This window comes from Mobula birostris, chromosome 10 (genome assembly GCF_030028105.1).
Source record: "Mobula birostris isolate sMobBir1 chromosome 10, sMobBir1.hap1, whole genome shotgun sequence".
Classification (NCBI taxonomy): Eukaryota; Metazoa; Chordata; class Chondrichthyes; order Myliobatiformes; family Myliobatidae; genus Mobula; species Mobula birostris.
In genome coordinates this window covers 43,262,655-43,276,445 of record NC_092379.1, presented here as the reverse complement: position 1 = coordinate 43,276,445, position 13,791 = coordinate 43,262,655, and the positions used below count along the sequence as shown (strand labels likewise).

Below are 13,791 nucleotides of genomic sequence, written 5' to 3'. Positions count from 1 at the left end.
TTTGAATTGTTCAGAATGGACGAGAGGGGCCAAAGGGCCTTTTCTGCGCTGTGCTTTTCTATGACTCTATTTAATGTGGTACCACATATCCAGGTGACACTTCTCCAAGTGAGAACAGCATGCCAGCATGCCTCCCCTTTGGCATCCTGATCTGATCCCAGAACTGGATGACAGCAAATGGAAAGGAATTGTGTGCCACTTGACTTCATGTTTCGATGGTGGCTGCTCCTTACAAATTGCACTTCATTGCTTGTGCAGAGTCTTGAAAGGTTGTGAGATTGTGAAAAAGAGTGAATGCTGTTCTTTACGTTTGTACCACTGACTGCCTAACCCGAGGCCCTCCGTTGGTCAGGGTCCACCATGGATGTTACGTGCAGCTGTCTACGTGATACGTAAGCCAGGGCAGTATGATATGGAGAGTAAGCTGTTGCCCATGTAGCAGGCTCCCCCTCTCCACACATCTGATGAATCTGAAGGATCGGCAGAGACCGATACAGTTTGGTACCAGTGGCATCGCAGGAGTTGCCAGTCAGCGTTGAACTCAACGTAGGATTGCCTCGGAGAATCCGGCTCCGGATTTTTCCCTCGGGGTTTACTCCAGGGAAAATGTACAGATGTACCAAAATTGAACCTGTGCTGACTCTTGATGTTTACACTGTAGGTGCTGGCCTTGCTTTTCCTTGTGCGACTTAAATAGTGCTTCAGAATGTATGTTTTCTCTTGCCACTATCTTGTGAGAAGATACAAATATTAAGGCAGATGCTTTTCAGCAATTGCTTAATCTGTTAAACTTTATTGATTTATCATTGTGGTGAGAGTGTGGAACGAGCTGCCAGCGCAAGTGGTGCGTGCAAGCTCGATTTCAACGTTTAAGAGAAGTTTGGATGGGTACGCAGATGGTAGTGGTATTGAGGGCTATGGTCCAGATGCAGGTTGATGGGAGTAGGCAATTTAAATGGATCGGCACAGAATAGATGGGCTGAAGGGCCTATTTCTGTGCTGTACTTTTCTCTGACTCCATTGTTTTGTTTGAGAATAACTCTCTAACATGCAGTACTCTATCTTGCAGATTTCTGTGAAAACTTGCCAGTAGATTGCAGGGAGACTGTCATAATATGTCACATCTTGCCGTATGTTAAGGTAATATGCCTTCTCAAATTCTTGGCTGGTTATACAGTCTATCTAAAATTAATGTAGCAACTCATCTCATTCACTTCAGGAAAAAGTCCCTCAGTATTTTGGGTGGGTCTGAAACGAGGATTCAGGCACCATTTATCAGTGTGAACTGCTTGTAACTGGAAAAGCTCAGTGTCCAAGCACGAGTCACATCTTGCCCCCTCTCCCGTCCCATTCTCCTCTCCTGTCCCATCCCCCTCTCCCACTCCCTCCCCATCCCCCTCTCCTGCTCCCTCCCCCTCTCCCAAAGGGCTGAGTTCTGCCGAAGGGTTTTGGACTGAAATGTCGACTGTCCTTTTCTCCATAGGTGCTGCCTGGCCTGCTGAGTTCCTCCAGCATCTTGTGTGTGTTGCTGGTTTTTTAACATGGTGTTGGCTGCCTGGAGTGATGGTAGAGGCAGATATATCGGGGACTTTTAATGACGTTTAGATAAGCACACGAATGTGAGGAAAACGGAAGAATATGGACATCGTGTAGATTAGATTGCCCACTTGATTAGGAATTTAAGTATAACATTGTGGGTTATGGGGCCGGTTCTGTTCCATGATTTATATAAACTAGAATATCAAACTGTAAAAGAAATTATTTAAGAATGATCCATGACTGACCAGGTGGATCATAAGAACGTGGATCAGGATGGCATCATGAGTGAGATATCTAATGACAAACAAGAGAAAATCTGCAGATGCTGGAAATCCGAGCAACACACACAAAATGCTGAAGGGACTCAGCAGGCCAGGCAGCTTCTATGGGGAACAGTACAGTCGACGTTTCTGTAGGTGCTGCCTGGCCTGCTGAGTTCCTCTAGCATTTTGTGCGTGTTGACTGAGATACCTGTCTGGGTTTTCATTTGATCATTTTTTGTGTTTCTTTTCCAGGAACTTGTGTCTGACACCAATCAACACGTGAAGTCAGCTCTGGCCTCTGTTATTATGGGCTTGTCCACCATCCTGGGCAAGGACAGCACTGTTGAGCACCTGCTTCCCCTGGTCTTGGCTCAGCTCAAAGATAAGGTAATTTTATCATGAAGTACAAACTTTAACATACCCCTTGCGTGACTGGTGGCCATCGTGGATAATATTTGATTAGCCTACCGAAATCAGGCAAACACCAATGGAGAGCTTTCTTCTGTGTGCTGTTTGGAAGCTGTTGTCAAGTCCAGAGTGCTGAGGAAAGGTCGCTTATTGTTCATTAGGCGATCAAAAAGTTGGTTGTCATCTCTGGAACTTGTACATCTGCTGAAGGTGACAAGCAGTCCATGCTCCACCACAAGATACAGGTATCTGGATAAGTGTGCCAGAATGGGACGTGTTGCAACACAGACTGATGTGTCTAGGCTTTTACTCTCACTGATATCGATTCCTGGAAGGGGACAGCAGTTGGCCCATGTTCATCTGCTTTCTTTCCTGTTGACAAACATTGTAACTGCCGTTTGCTTGGAGCTGTGCGGTGATGTCCAGCATTCTAAAGTGTTATAATCACAGATTCTGCAGATGCTGGCAATCCACAGCCACACGCGTGCACACACACATACACACACACACAATGCTGGAGGAACTCAGCAGGTCAGGCAGCATCTATGGAGGGGAATGAACCCTTGGGCTGACACCCTTCGTCAGGACTGGAAAGGAAGGGGGAAGGCACCAGAATAAGAAGGTTGGGAGGATGGGGGGAGTACAAGCTGGTAGGTGATAGGTAGACCAGGTGATGGGAAAGGTTGGTGTGTAGGGGAGGGGAGTTGAAGGCAGGTGATGGGTGGGAAAGGTAAAGGGCTGGAGAGGATAGATAGTAGGGGAATTAAGGGTTATGGGGAAAAGGCAGGTAGATGAAGCTGAGTTTATGGACAGGTCAGCCATGATCTTACTGAATGGCGGGGCAGGCTTGATGGGCCGGATGGCCTACTCCTGCTCCGATTTCTTATGCTTTTATGAATCATGAATGGAATAACAACTGTTTCTTCCACCGGAGTCTCTCGAACTGTTCTTTTAGTTTGAGAGCTTCAGATAAGAGCAAATGTGCAGTGCGTTCTTTAGAAGCAGTGATGTGAGCTGGTTTGTAATCTGAGTGCATATTGGATTAAAGATGAATCGGTTAATGGTGTGATGGAGCTGTTATTTCTCCATCCATCAAGTTCCTTGTTTATTTTGGCGTGAACTTAAACAAAACTGTTGCATGTGCAAATTCTGGATTTTTTAATTTATATGGAAATTTGCATTCTTTCATTATTTTTACAGAATTAAGATTATTTTTAAAAATATAAAAAAAATCTCTCCCCTCTCCTCTCTTTCCTCAATTCCCCACTCTGAGCTTTTACTTCTCACCTGTCCATTACTTCTCCCTGGGTCCCCACCTCCTTCCATCTCTCCTGTGGTCCACTCTCTTCTCCTCTCCTCTCTCAGATTCTTTCTTCTCCAGCCATTGACCTTTCCCACCCACCTGTCTTCACCTAACACCTTCCAGCTGGCCTCCTTCCCCTCTCCTCACCTTTATATCCTAGCATCTTCTGCCTCCCTTTACAGTCCCGATAAAAGGCCTCGGCCTGAAACACCGACTGTTTACTCATTCCCATAGATGCTGCCTGAGCTGCTGAGTTCCTCCAGCGTTTTGGGTGAATTGCTCTGGATTTCCAATGTCTGCAGACTTGATTCCCTTCATGTGCTACACCCGAAAAGATTCCCCAAATGTCAGAAATGCCTCGATTTTCCAGGCACAGCTGACAGATTCAAAGTGTACATCTTCAAATTGGCAGCTGTTAATTCAAGCCTTGAATTATTTGTTAGTTTGAAATGAAATCAAGAAAAAAGCCTGCCGAATCATGATTTGAACTGTTGGATAATTTAATAGTAATTAGTACCTTGCATCTATTTATGCCAAAGGTGCAGAAAGATTTCTCAAACGCAGAAATTCAAGTGTTTTTCTTTTGTGAAATGCAGCTTTTCACAAAATGACCGTTGTTTCCTCCCATGGCCCTCCCGAGGAGCTCGCCTGCACTCAGGGAGAGTGAACGGACAATAAATTAAGACTCAGGAACAGAATTAGGCCACTCAGCCCATCGTGTCTGCTTCGCCATTCCATCATGGCTGGCTTATTACCCTCTCGGCCCCATTCTCCTGCCTTCTCCCCCGTAACCTTTAACACCCTGACTAATCAAGAACCTGTCACCCTCCACGTTAGGTATACCCAATGACTCGTCCTCCACAGCCTTCAGCGTTGATGGATTCCACAGATCCACCGCCCTTTCCTGAAGAAATTTCCTCTCAGCTCTGTTCTAAATGGACGTCCCTCTATTCTGAGGCTGTGCCCTCTGGTCACAGGAAACCTCCTCTCTGTTCTAGGCCTCTTAATATTCCATAAGTTTCAATGAGATTCGCCCCTCTTCCTTCCCGTCTGAACTCCATCGAGGACAGAGCCGGAGCCGTCAAGCACTCCTCCTGTATGTTTCATTCCCAGGATCATACTCGTGAACCCTCTCTAATATCAGCACATCTTAGATAAAGGGCCCAAAGCTGCTCACTATACCCCCAACTGCGTTCTGACCAATGCCTTATAAAGCTTCAGCGTTACCCTTATATCTTTTCTAGTCCTCTCAAAATGAATGCCAACATTCCATTTTCTTTCCGTACCACCAACTCAGCCTGCAAGATAACGTTTAGGGAACCCTGCACGAGGTCTCCCAATTGCCTTTGCACGTCTGATTTCTGAATTTTCTGCCCATTTGGAAAATAGTACATGTCTTTACTCCTTCTACCAAAGTGCATGGCCATACGTTTCTGGTAGTAGGCACCCTTCGATCCCGGGGATGATGGGTTTGTGCCTCCGGTGGACTGTGTCCTCTCCTGGGCAGGAAGGTTTGAAGGACCGGCTCTTCCCATGCAGCAGGCTCCCCCTCTCCACATCACTCATGTTGTCGAAGGGAAGGGCAAGCGCCAATACAGCTCGGCACCAGTGTCATCGCAGAGGTTGCCGGAGTGAAGCTGTAAACAACATCAAACTGCCTTAGGGGTTTACCCCCAAAGCCTTTCCCATGGGTGGGCATGACTGCAAGGCAGTGGAGGTTTAAAATCAGGGTTTTCCCTCTCCTAAGCGGGCTGCCGCCCAAGGCTGAGGAATCCTACCTACCAGAAACACTTTCGGTCAGTGCAGTATATTCCAACTGCCACTGCCTTGCTATTCTCCCAATCTATCAAGTCCTTCTACAGACTCTCTGCCCCTCCACCTATCTTGGTATCATCCACAAATGTGACCACCAAGCCATCAATTCCGTTGTCCAGATCATTGACATCTGCTTGAAAAGAAACGGTCACAATACCGACCCCTGTGGAACACTAATGGTCACCTGCAGTCAACCAGAAAAGGCCCCTTTCATTTGCAACTCTTTGCTTCCCGTCAGTCAGGCAATCTTCTATCTTTACTAGGATATCTTCTGTAATACCATGGGCTCTTAACTTGTTAAGGAGTCTCATGTGCGGCATCTTGTCAAACTCCAAGTAAACAACATCCACTGACCCTCCTTTCTCTATCCTGCCTGTAATTTCCCCTTAAGGAAACCATGCACCTCCAAGTACTGGGAGCCTCGTCCTTAATAATGGACTCCCAACATTTTCCCAACCACTGAAGTCAGGCTGAAGGGCCTATAGTTTCATGTCTTTTGCCTCCCTCCCTTCAGAGTGAAGTGACATTTGGAAATTTCCAGTCCTCTGGAACCATTCCAGATTCTAATGACTCTTGAAAGATTATTACTAATGCCTCCCCAATCTCTACAGCTGCCTCTTTCAGAACCCTGCGGTGTAGCCCATCTAGTCCAGGTGACTTGACTACCTTCAAAACTTTCAGCTTCCCAAGCACCTTCTCCTTAATAAAAGCAACTGCACTCACTTCTGCTAACTGACTCTCGAATTTCTGGCATACTGCTCGTGTGACCATAACTTGGACCATAATGTATAGTACTGTGCAAAAGTCTTAGGCTGGTGTATATAGCTAGGGTGTCTGAGTTTTGCACGGTCCTGTAGTAATTCTTATATACTGCACTGTGCTGCTGCTGCCGCAAAAAAAAATCAAATTTCTTGACATCTGTGAGTGATGATAAACCTCGCAGATGTCTGATATGGGTCTCTGATGTGGACTGAGAGTGGGAAGGGGGCGGGGAGAGGGGAGTTGTGTCCCTGTCCCCCTCTTTTGGTGAATGTCGGTGATAGCGTAGGATGATATCGTGGTTCTGCATTTGTGTTTATGGACTGTGGACTTTTTCAGATTTAGGGTTTTTATATTCTGTTTTCTTCATCGCCTTATTCTTTTCGTTTTACAAACTTGCTCTCCGCTGCACGTTGGCAAGTACAGTTCTGTGCAAAAGTCTTTGGCACCCTGGCTAGATGTGCATGTGCCTAAGTACTGTAAGTGTGAAAGTGGCATTCATATTTCTTTTGTGGGATTAATATTTCATAAATGTCCAAGATGATACTTTGAAAGCAGAGAGTCTGGGGAGCGCCAGTGTGTTTGTCAGACAGCGTTCGCAGTATGAATGTTTTTCACCTTTGCTGTACTCAGAAAATTGCCTTTCCTTCCTAGTGCCCTGAGGTCCGTTTGAACATTATCTCCAATCTGGACTGCGTGAATGAAGTTGTTGGAATTCACCAGTTAGCACAGTCTCTCCTGCCAGCCATTGTAGAATTAGCAGAAGATGCCAAATGGAGAGTGCGCCTTGCGATAATCGAGTACATGCCTCTGCTTGCAGGGCTGCTGGTGGGTGGTTTATTCTAAAATGTTTTTATAGTCTATTAGCAATGCTTCCATATGGATGATTTGCAGAATGGAAATGATTGCCCATATCAAATTGATACTTTAGTTTAAAGACGGAAATAACTTTGAACATCTTCTTTCCTTTTGCACCAGAAGCAAATGTGCGATAGTAACAATTATACTTGTAGCCCACTGACATGGGTAGTCTTACTTTAGACTCGGGGCTCCCAACCTTTTTTTTAATTGACCATTAACCAAGTAGGGGTGGAAACCTCTGGTTTAGACAATCAGGTTTAGACCCCTGTTTAAGGACTGCGGACTTTGTCAGACTTAGGGATTTTATATTCTGTTTTTATATTGTCTGTTTCTTTTCATTTTGTTGTGCGAGGGGAGGGTGTTTCGGGGTAAAATGTTCTGTTAGTTTTTGTGTGGGGGGTGGGCTGGGGTTGTTGCTGTTCCATTTTCTGTGTGGAGGGAGGGGTGGTTTTGGGGGGGGGCTGATGATCAGGATGCCATTCAATGACTTTCATGTTTTTTCTTTGTTTCATGGCTATCTGGGGAAGACAAATCTCAGAGTTGTACATGATAATAAGTGAACGTTTGGCCTGCACATCAAACAGACACAAACAGAAAGGGCAATAAACTCCATACAATCAGATGAGGGGGTGACAACGGTTGTCGCAGAGGAAATAAACAATATCTTTTTGAGATTTTACCAAGATCTGTACAGCTCAGAATATTCAGATTCCGCTCCACAAATACAAAAGGAATTTCTCGACTTGTTACAATTTATACCCCGAGATGAAACGTCCTTGACCTCACTGGAGTTTAACTTAGAGGCTAAAGAATTGTCTGCAGCTATAACTAACATGAAGGGAGGGAAAACTCCTGGGCCCAATGGAAATTCCGATTGAAATATATAAAATCTTTAAGACTAAACTAATACCACCTCTGCTTGATATGTATCAGGAGTCATTTGACACTGGATCCCTTCCCTCCTCTCTTATTATGGCAGCAATCACACTACTGTTAAAACCTGGAAAACCACCATCCCTTTGTGGATCTTATAGGTCAATCTCACATCTGAACAATGATCTCAAAATTCTCTGTAAGGGATTAGTTAGGAGGCTGGAGCCACCCTTGCCAAAAATGGTCCACCCTGACCAAAATGGGTTTGTAAGGGAAGGCAGGGCTTCCACAACATTCGAAGAGTGCTTAATATACTTTATGAAAAATCTGGAAGCTCTGATAGCGCTATTCTGTCATTGGATGCCGAGAAAGCCTTCGACAGAGTGGAGTGGAATAGGGGGAAAATTTCTAAGATACAGCTTCTGTATTCTAACCCACAGGCTGAAGTTTTAACTAACCTGCTTTTTTCGGCATCTTTTAAACTCCAACGGGGAACAAGACAGGGATCTCCCCTCCTGTTTATCCTGGCCATTGCGCCACTTGCTATGGCAATTTGAAAACAGGCTAACATAGCAGGAATAACTATAGGAGATGTAGAACATCGCATAGCCCTGTACATGGATGACGTAATTTTGTCAGAACAGGGTTTACCTATTTGGGTGTTAAAATTACTCCTACTATTGGTAAAATTATCCCAACTAATTATAACCCTCTCACAGACTCAGTTACTCAACTTACAAACAGATGGACGAAATTGCTCATAAATTTGATTGGACGCATAAACGTTCTAAAAATGTCAATTTTACTGAAGTTCCTGTACCTTTTCCAATCTATCCCACTTTCTCCTCCATCATCTTTCTTTTATTTATTTTTTTTTTATTTTATTTTTATTTGGATAAGGAATTCACAAATATCATGTACTTTTTTCACACATATAACCTTTTCCATTTTTTTATATGTATAAAACTACAATTATTTATACATTCTTAAGTGCACATTGAGATGATATAAAAGGAAAATAAACATTTAAATAGATAATTATGTACTGTGGTAAATCTAACCAATTAGGCTAAGTAATGGAATTAGTTGTTAAGAAAAATGGTAATAATAGTTTCCATATAACCCTTCTGGACCATTTCCACTGGTCCAAAATGTTGTATGTAAGCCTAAGTATCAACCATTGCAGGTGTTTATATCCTAATTTGTTCATGCTTGCTCCTGCCCGCAGACATAATTATCCAATCCCTATGTACTTATTTACTCTTTCTTTTATTTATTAAAGAAATGTTTTTCTAATTTCATCTGGAATAATAGATGTCCAAGACTCAGGCTTTCCCTGTTATATCTGCCGTATGATAGAGGTGGCTTACAGCTACCAAATCTTATATGGTATTTCTGGGCGGCCCAAATTAGAGCAGGAATGTTTTATTTTGTTAAGGATCACTCCCCTCCTTGGGTCTCAATGGAATCCCAGTTGATCAATATCCCTCTAGAACTATATATGTATTCAGCAAATAAGAAAAACCTGGTCACACAATCTAAAATCCCTTTCTTAAAAAATACAATAATGATTTGGCACGATGCTCTTGCGGAAATGGGTGAGACATCACAGTTATCCCAGTTTACTCCTATCTTTGGTAATGATAGCTCCAGCCCGGCAGAGCGGATCCTAGTTTTAAAACTTGGCCGCCCCGAGGCATAGCTAAGGTGTCTGGTCTTTATAATGGCAATTCATTTATGTCTTTTGAAGAACTCAAGGCCACATATGGAATTCCAACAAAACACTTTTTTAAATGCCTTTAGTTGCAAAGTTTTATTATGTCCAGGCAAAGTTACAGTTTGAAGCTCCCTCCTTTATTTACCCTAGAAGACATCACTCTGAAATTATCTGAAGCTAGGGGACAAGTGTCTGAATTATACATGTAAGGGTTTCTTCTTTTATGTTACTTGCTAAGGCTAATAAAATGGCTTCTCTGTACTATTAACTGCTGAGACAGTGGTTCTCTATAGCAACTTGTTTGGGTTATAATTACTGATACGGGAATTGTATTCATTTGCTAACCAATTGGGATAGATGGTATTCTTTCTTGTGTGTCTGTAAGCTATTCTTTTTCGTGGGCTTTGGGCAGAAGGCGTGATGGGGACAGAGAGAGGAGACGCGAGGAGAGAGATGCTGTAAGCTGGGCAACGGCACGGACCCCGAGTGGGAGTCCGAGGCCCAGGGTCTTCGGCGAGGATAGGAGGCGAGGACAGACTCGTGTGGAGTGTTTGGTGGATCACCGAGGGTGGTCCCATTCGTGGGTTGGCGGAGTTCAGAGGACATTGATTGGAGGAAGGGGGACCCGGTTCTGTAAGAGCTCCAACGAGTGTGCACCGAACTGATAGTTACTGACTTGGCACCTTTATTCTATTTGTTTCTACTAACCCATCACCAAGAAATACTTATAAAGTGTAATCATTTAATGGCATATGGCGTACTGTCTGTTAATTGGCGGTGTGGGGTACATCACACAGCATCCACACAGACCTGATCACCCCGTTTGGCGGGGCTGAAGGCTGCTCCCCCTAGACGAAAGCGAGCTGAGCGAGTCTAGGCTTACCAGGGGGCTACATACAAATTGTTTGCAAGTAAATGCAAAGAGTCATCAAACAACATGCTACAAGCATGGAGAACTGATTTGCATGAGAACCTGTCAGAAAAAGAGTGGTCAGAAGCTTGTTCCTTCGTTCAAACCCAGTCAGTGAACACTCATTCTAAGCGGATAACCAGACAGTACATTACTCCAGTCAGGTTTCGTCACTTTAACCCCAACATTCCAGACACATGCTTTAAATGTAATCACTAAAAGGGGTCTCTGTTCCATTGTATGTGCGAGTGCCCCCAGATAATCTGCTTCTGGAAGAAGGTGCTGGATTTGATTAGTCAGATTATTGGAAAAAAGGTGCTCCTTGATCCTAAATTATGTATTCTGAACATTTATCCAAAGGACTTTGTAACCTCCAAAAGTGCAAGGTCTCTGCTTAATATTTGTTTTTTGAAAGCCAGACGTTGCATAGCCTATTCATGGAAGAAACCCACAACCAGTGGACTTTCACAATGGCTGAAAGGAGTGACTTTGTATCTTGCTCTAGAAAAGATCAACTACATCACAGAAAAACAAACTTGGCAAATGTCGGGAAATTTGGGATATTTTCTACAAGTTTCTGGAGAACAATATTTGGGATGATGAAAGTAACAAATTGAATTGACAGCTTGTTTTTAATGGCCGGGTGTTTGCTTTTTTTGTGCGTTGTTTTTCCTTTTATTTCTGATGTATTTTATTTTTCCCTTTTTCTTTAACCTTGTTGCACTTTCAAACCTATGGATGATCGAATGTGTTTACTTTTCATTCTGTAAAAGCAATAAAGAGATGTTTGAAGAAAAATAAGTGAACCTTTGAATCTTTGATTGGGAAAAGGGGAAGGGAGAGGGAAGCACCAGAGAGATATTCTGTAATGATCAATAAACCAATTGTTTGGAAGCAAATGACCTTGAGAGCAGAATTAGTCCATTCAGCCCATTGAGTCTGCTCCAACATTCCACCATGGCTGATTTGTGATCCCTCTCAACCCTATTCTCCTGCCTTCTCCACATATCCTTTCACACCCTGATTAATGAAGAGCCTGTCAGCCTCCATTTTAATTATACCCAATATCTTGGCCTCCACGGTTGTTCATGGAAAAAAATTCCACAGATTCACCACCCTCTGGCTGAAGAAATCACTCCTCATCTCTGTTTCTGCCAGGTGCTCCGATTTCCTCCTCCATCCCAAAGACGTGCTGGTTGTAAACTGGTTGTTGTAGATTCCTCCTCTGTGTCGGTAACTAGCAGGAGTAGTGAGGTAGTGTTCATGGGTTCGGTGTCCACTCAAAAATCGTATGGCAAAGGGGAGGAAGCTGTTCCTGAATCAGTGAGTGTGTGTCTTCAGACAAATTGTCCCTCCTTTCTGGTAGTAGCAATGAGAAGAGGCTGGTGGGGCCCTTAATGATGGACACTGTCTTTTTGAGGCACCGCTCCTTGAAGATGTCCTGGATAATATGGAGGCTGGAGCACACGATGGAGCTGACTAATTTTATAACTCTCTGTAGCTTACTTAAGCTCTCCTGTATCATACCGGATTTAGTATGTATTTGGTTTTAAGGAAGCAAATCGCTCTCAGTTTCGGTGTGCAAACACAAAGTAGATTTTCTTCAGTAAGGCCTTTGACAAGGTCCCGCATGGGAGGTTAGTTAGGAAAATTCAATTGCTAGGTATACATCGAGAGGTGGTAAATTGGATTAGACATTGGCTCAATGGAAGAAGCCAAAGAGTGGTAGTAGAGAATAACTTCTCTGAGTGGAGGCCTGTGACTAGTGGTGTGCCACAGGGATCAGTGCTGGGTCCATTGTTATTTGTCATCTATATCAATGATCTGGATGATAATGTGGTAAATTGGATCAGCAAATTTGCTGATGACACAAAGATTGGAGGTGTAGTAGACAGTGAGGAAGGTTTCCAGAGCCTGCAGAGGGACTTGAACCAGCTGGAAAAATGGGCTGAAAAATGGCAGATGGAGTTTAATACAGACAAGTGTGAGGTATTGCATGTTGGAAGGACAAACCAAGGTAGAACATACAGGGTTAATAGTAAGGCACTGAGGAGTGCAGTGGAACAGAGGGATCTGGGAATACAGATAGAAAATTCCCTAAAAGTAGTGTCACAGGTAGATAGGGTCGTAAAGAGAGCTTTTGGTACATTGGCCTTTATTAATCAAATTATTAAGAGCTGGAATGTTATGATGAGGTTGTATAAGGCATTGGTGCGGCCGAATCTGGAATATTGTGTTCAGTTTTGGTCACCAAATTACAGGAAGGATATAAATAAGGTTGAAAGAGTGCAGAGAAGGTTTACAAGGATGTTGCCAGGACTTGAGAAACTCAGTTACAGAGAAAGGTTGAATAGGTTAGGACTATTCCCTGGAGCGTAGAAGAACGAGGGGAGATTTGATAGAGGTATATAAAATTATGATGGGTATAGATAGAGTGAATGCAAGCAGGCTTTTTCCACTGAGGCAAGGGGAGAAAAAAACCAGAGGACATGGGTTAAAGGTGAGGGGGGGTAATGTTTAAAGGGAACATTGGTGGGGGCTTCTTCACACAGACAGTGGTGAGAGTATGGAATGAGCTGCCAGACGAGGTGGTAAATATGGGTTCTTTTTTAATATTTAAGAATAAATTGGACAGATACATGGATGGGAGGTGTATGGAGGGATATGGTCCTTGTGCAGGTCAGTGGGACTAGGCAGAAAATGGTTTGGCACATCCAAGAAGGGCCAAAGGGCCTGTTTCTGTGCTGTACTTTCTATGGTAAAGAGTTGTCAAGGTCTGAGTCAGAGTCACGGGCAGAGCTTGTGGTTGGACGACTCAGCCACGTGGTTACCCTGGGAATTATTAGCTGTGCTGGATATGAAGCAAAGTAACCTGAGAATTATGCAAAGGCTAACTTGTTCTCAGTGACTGAATGTAGAAAGTGGAATGTATTAACCACATGGGAGACGTGAATGTAGAATGGTGCACTGTCATGTCGAAGAGAGATACTGTGCGGGTCAGGAGTGTGGGATCTGTAATCTAAATAATCCAGCACATGCATAATTACGTTTAAATCGTGAAGTTGAAATAACATCCTGCTGTGGATGTGGTAGCATAGGATTCACTGGGTTATTTATTTAAAGGTACACTGAGGAATAAGGCCCTTCCCGCCCTTTGAACCGTGCTGCCCAGCAATCTCTGATCCAACCCTAGCCTAAACAGGGACAGGTAACAGTGATGAATTAACCTCCCAACTGGTGCGTCTTTGGATTGTGAGAGGAAACCCGCACGTTCCGCAGGGAAAATTTACTGGCTCCTTATAGGTGACATCAGAATTCCCAAGCTGTAATAGTGTCACGCCAA

The 13,791-nt window shown here is 43.8% G+C and overlaps 1 protein-coding gene across 1 annotated transcript in view; it reads left to right on the top strand.

Moving 5' to 3' along the window:
- LOC140203637 (serine/threonine-protein phosphatase 2A 65 kDa regulatory subunit A beta isoform-like) overlaps positions 1–13,791 on the top strand; it is an 87,777-nt gene that overhangs the window by 51,533 nt on the left and 22,453 nt on the right. The window contains exons 10-12 of the mRNA XM_072269684.1: positions 1,070–1,140; positions 2,055–2,189; positions 6,742–6,915. Coding sequence (XP_072125785.1) covers positions 1,070–1,140; positions 2,055–2,189; positions 6,742–6,915 — 380 coding nt within the window. The remainder of the gene's footprint in view (positions 1–1,069; positions 1,141–2,054; positions 2,190–6,741; positions 6,916–13,791) is intronic.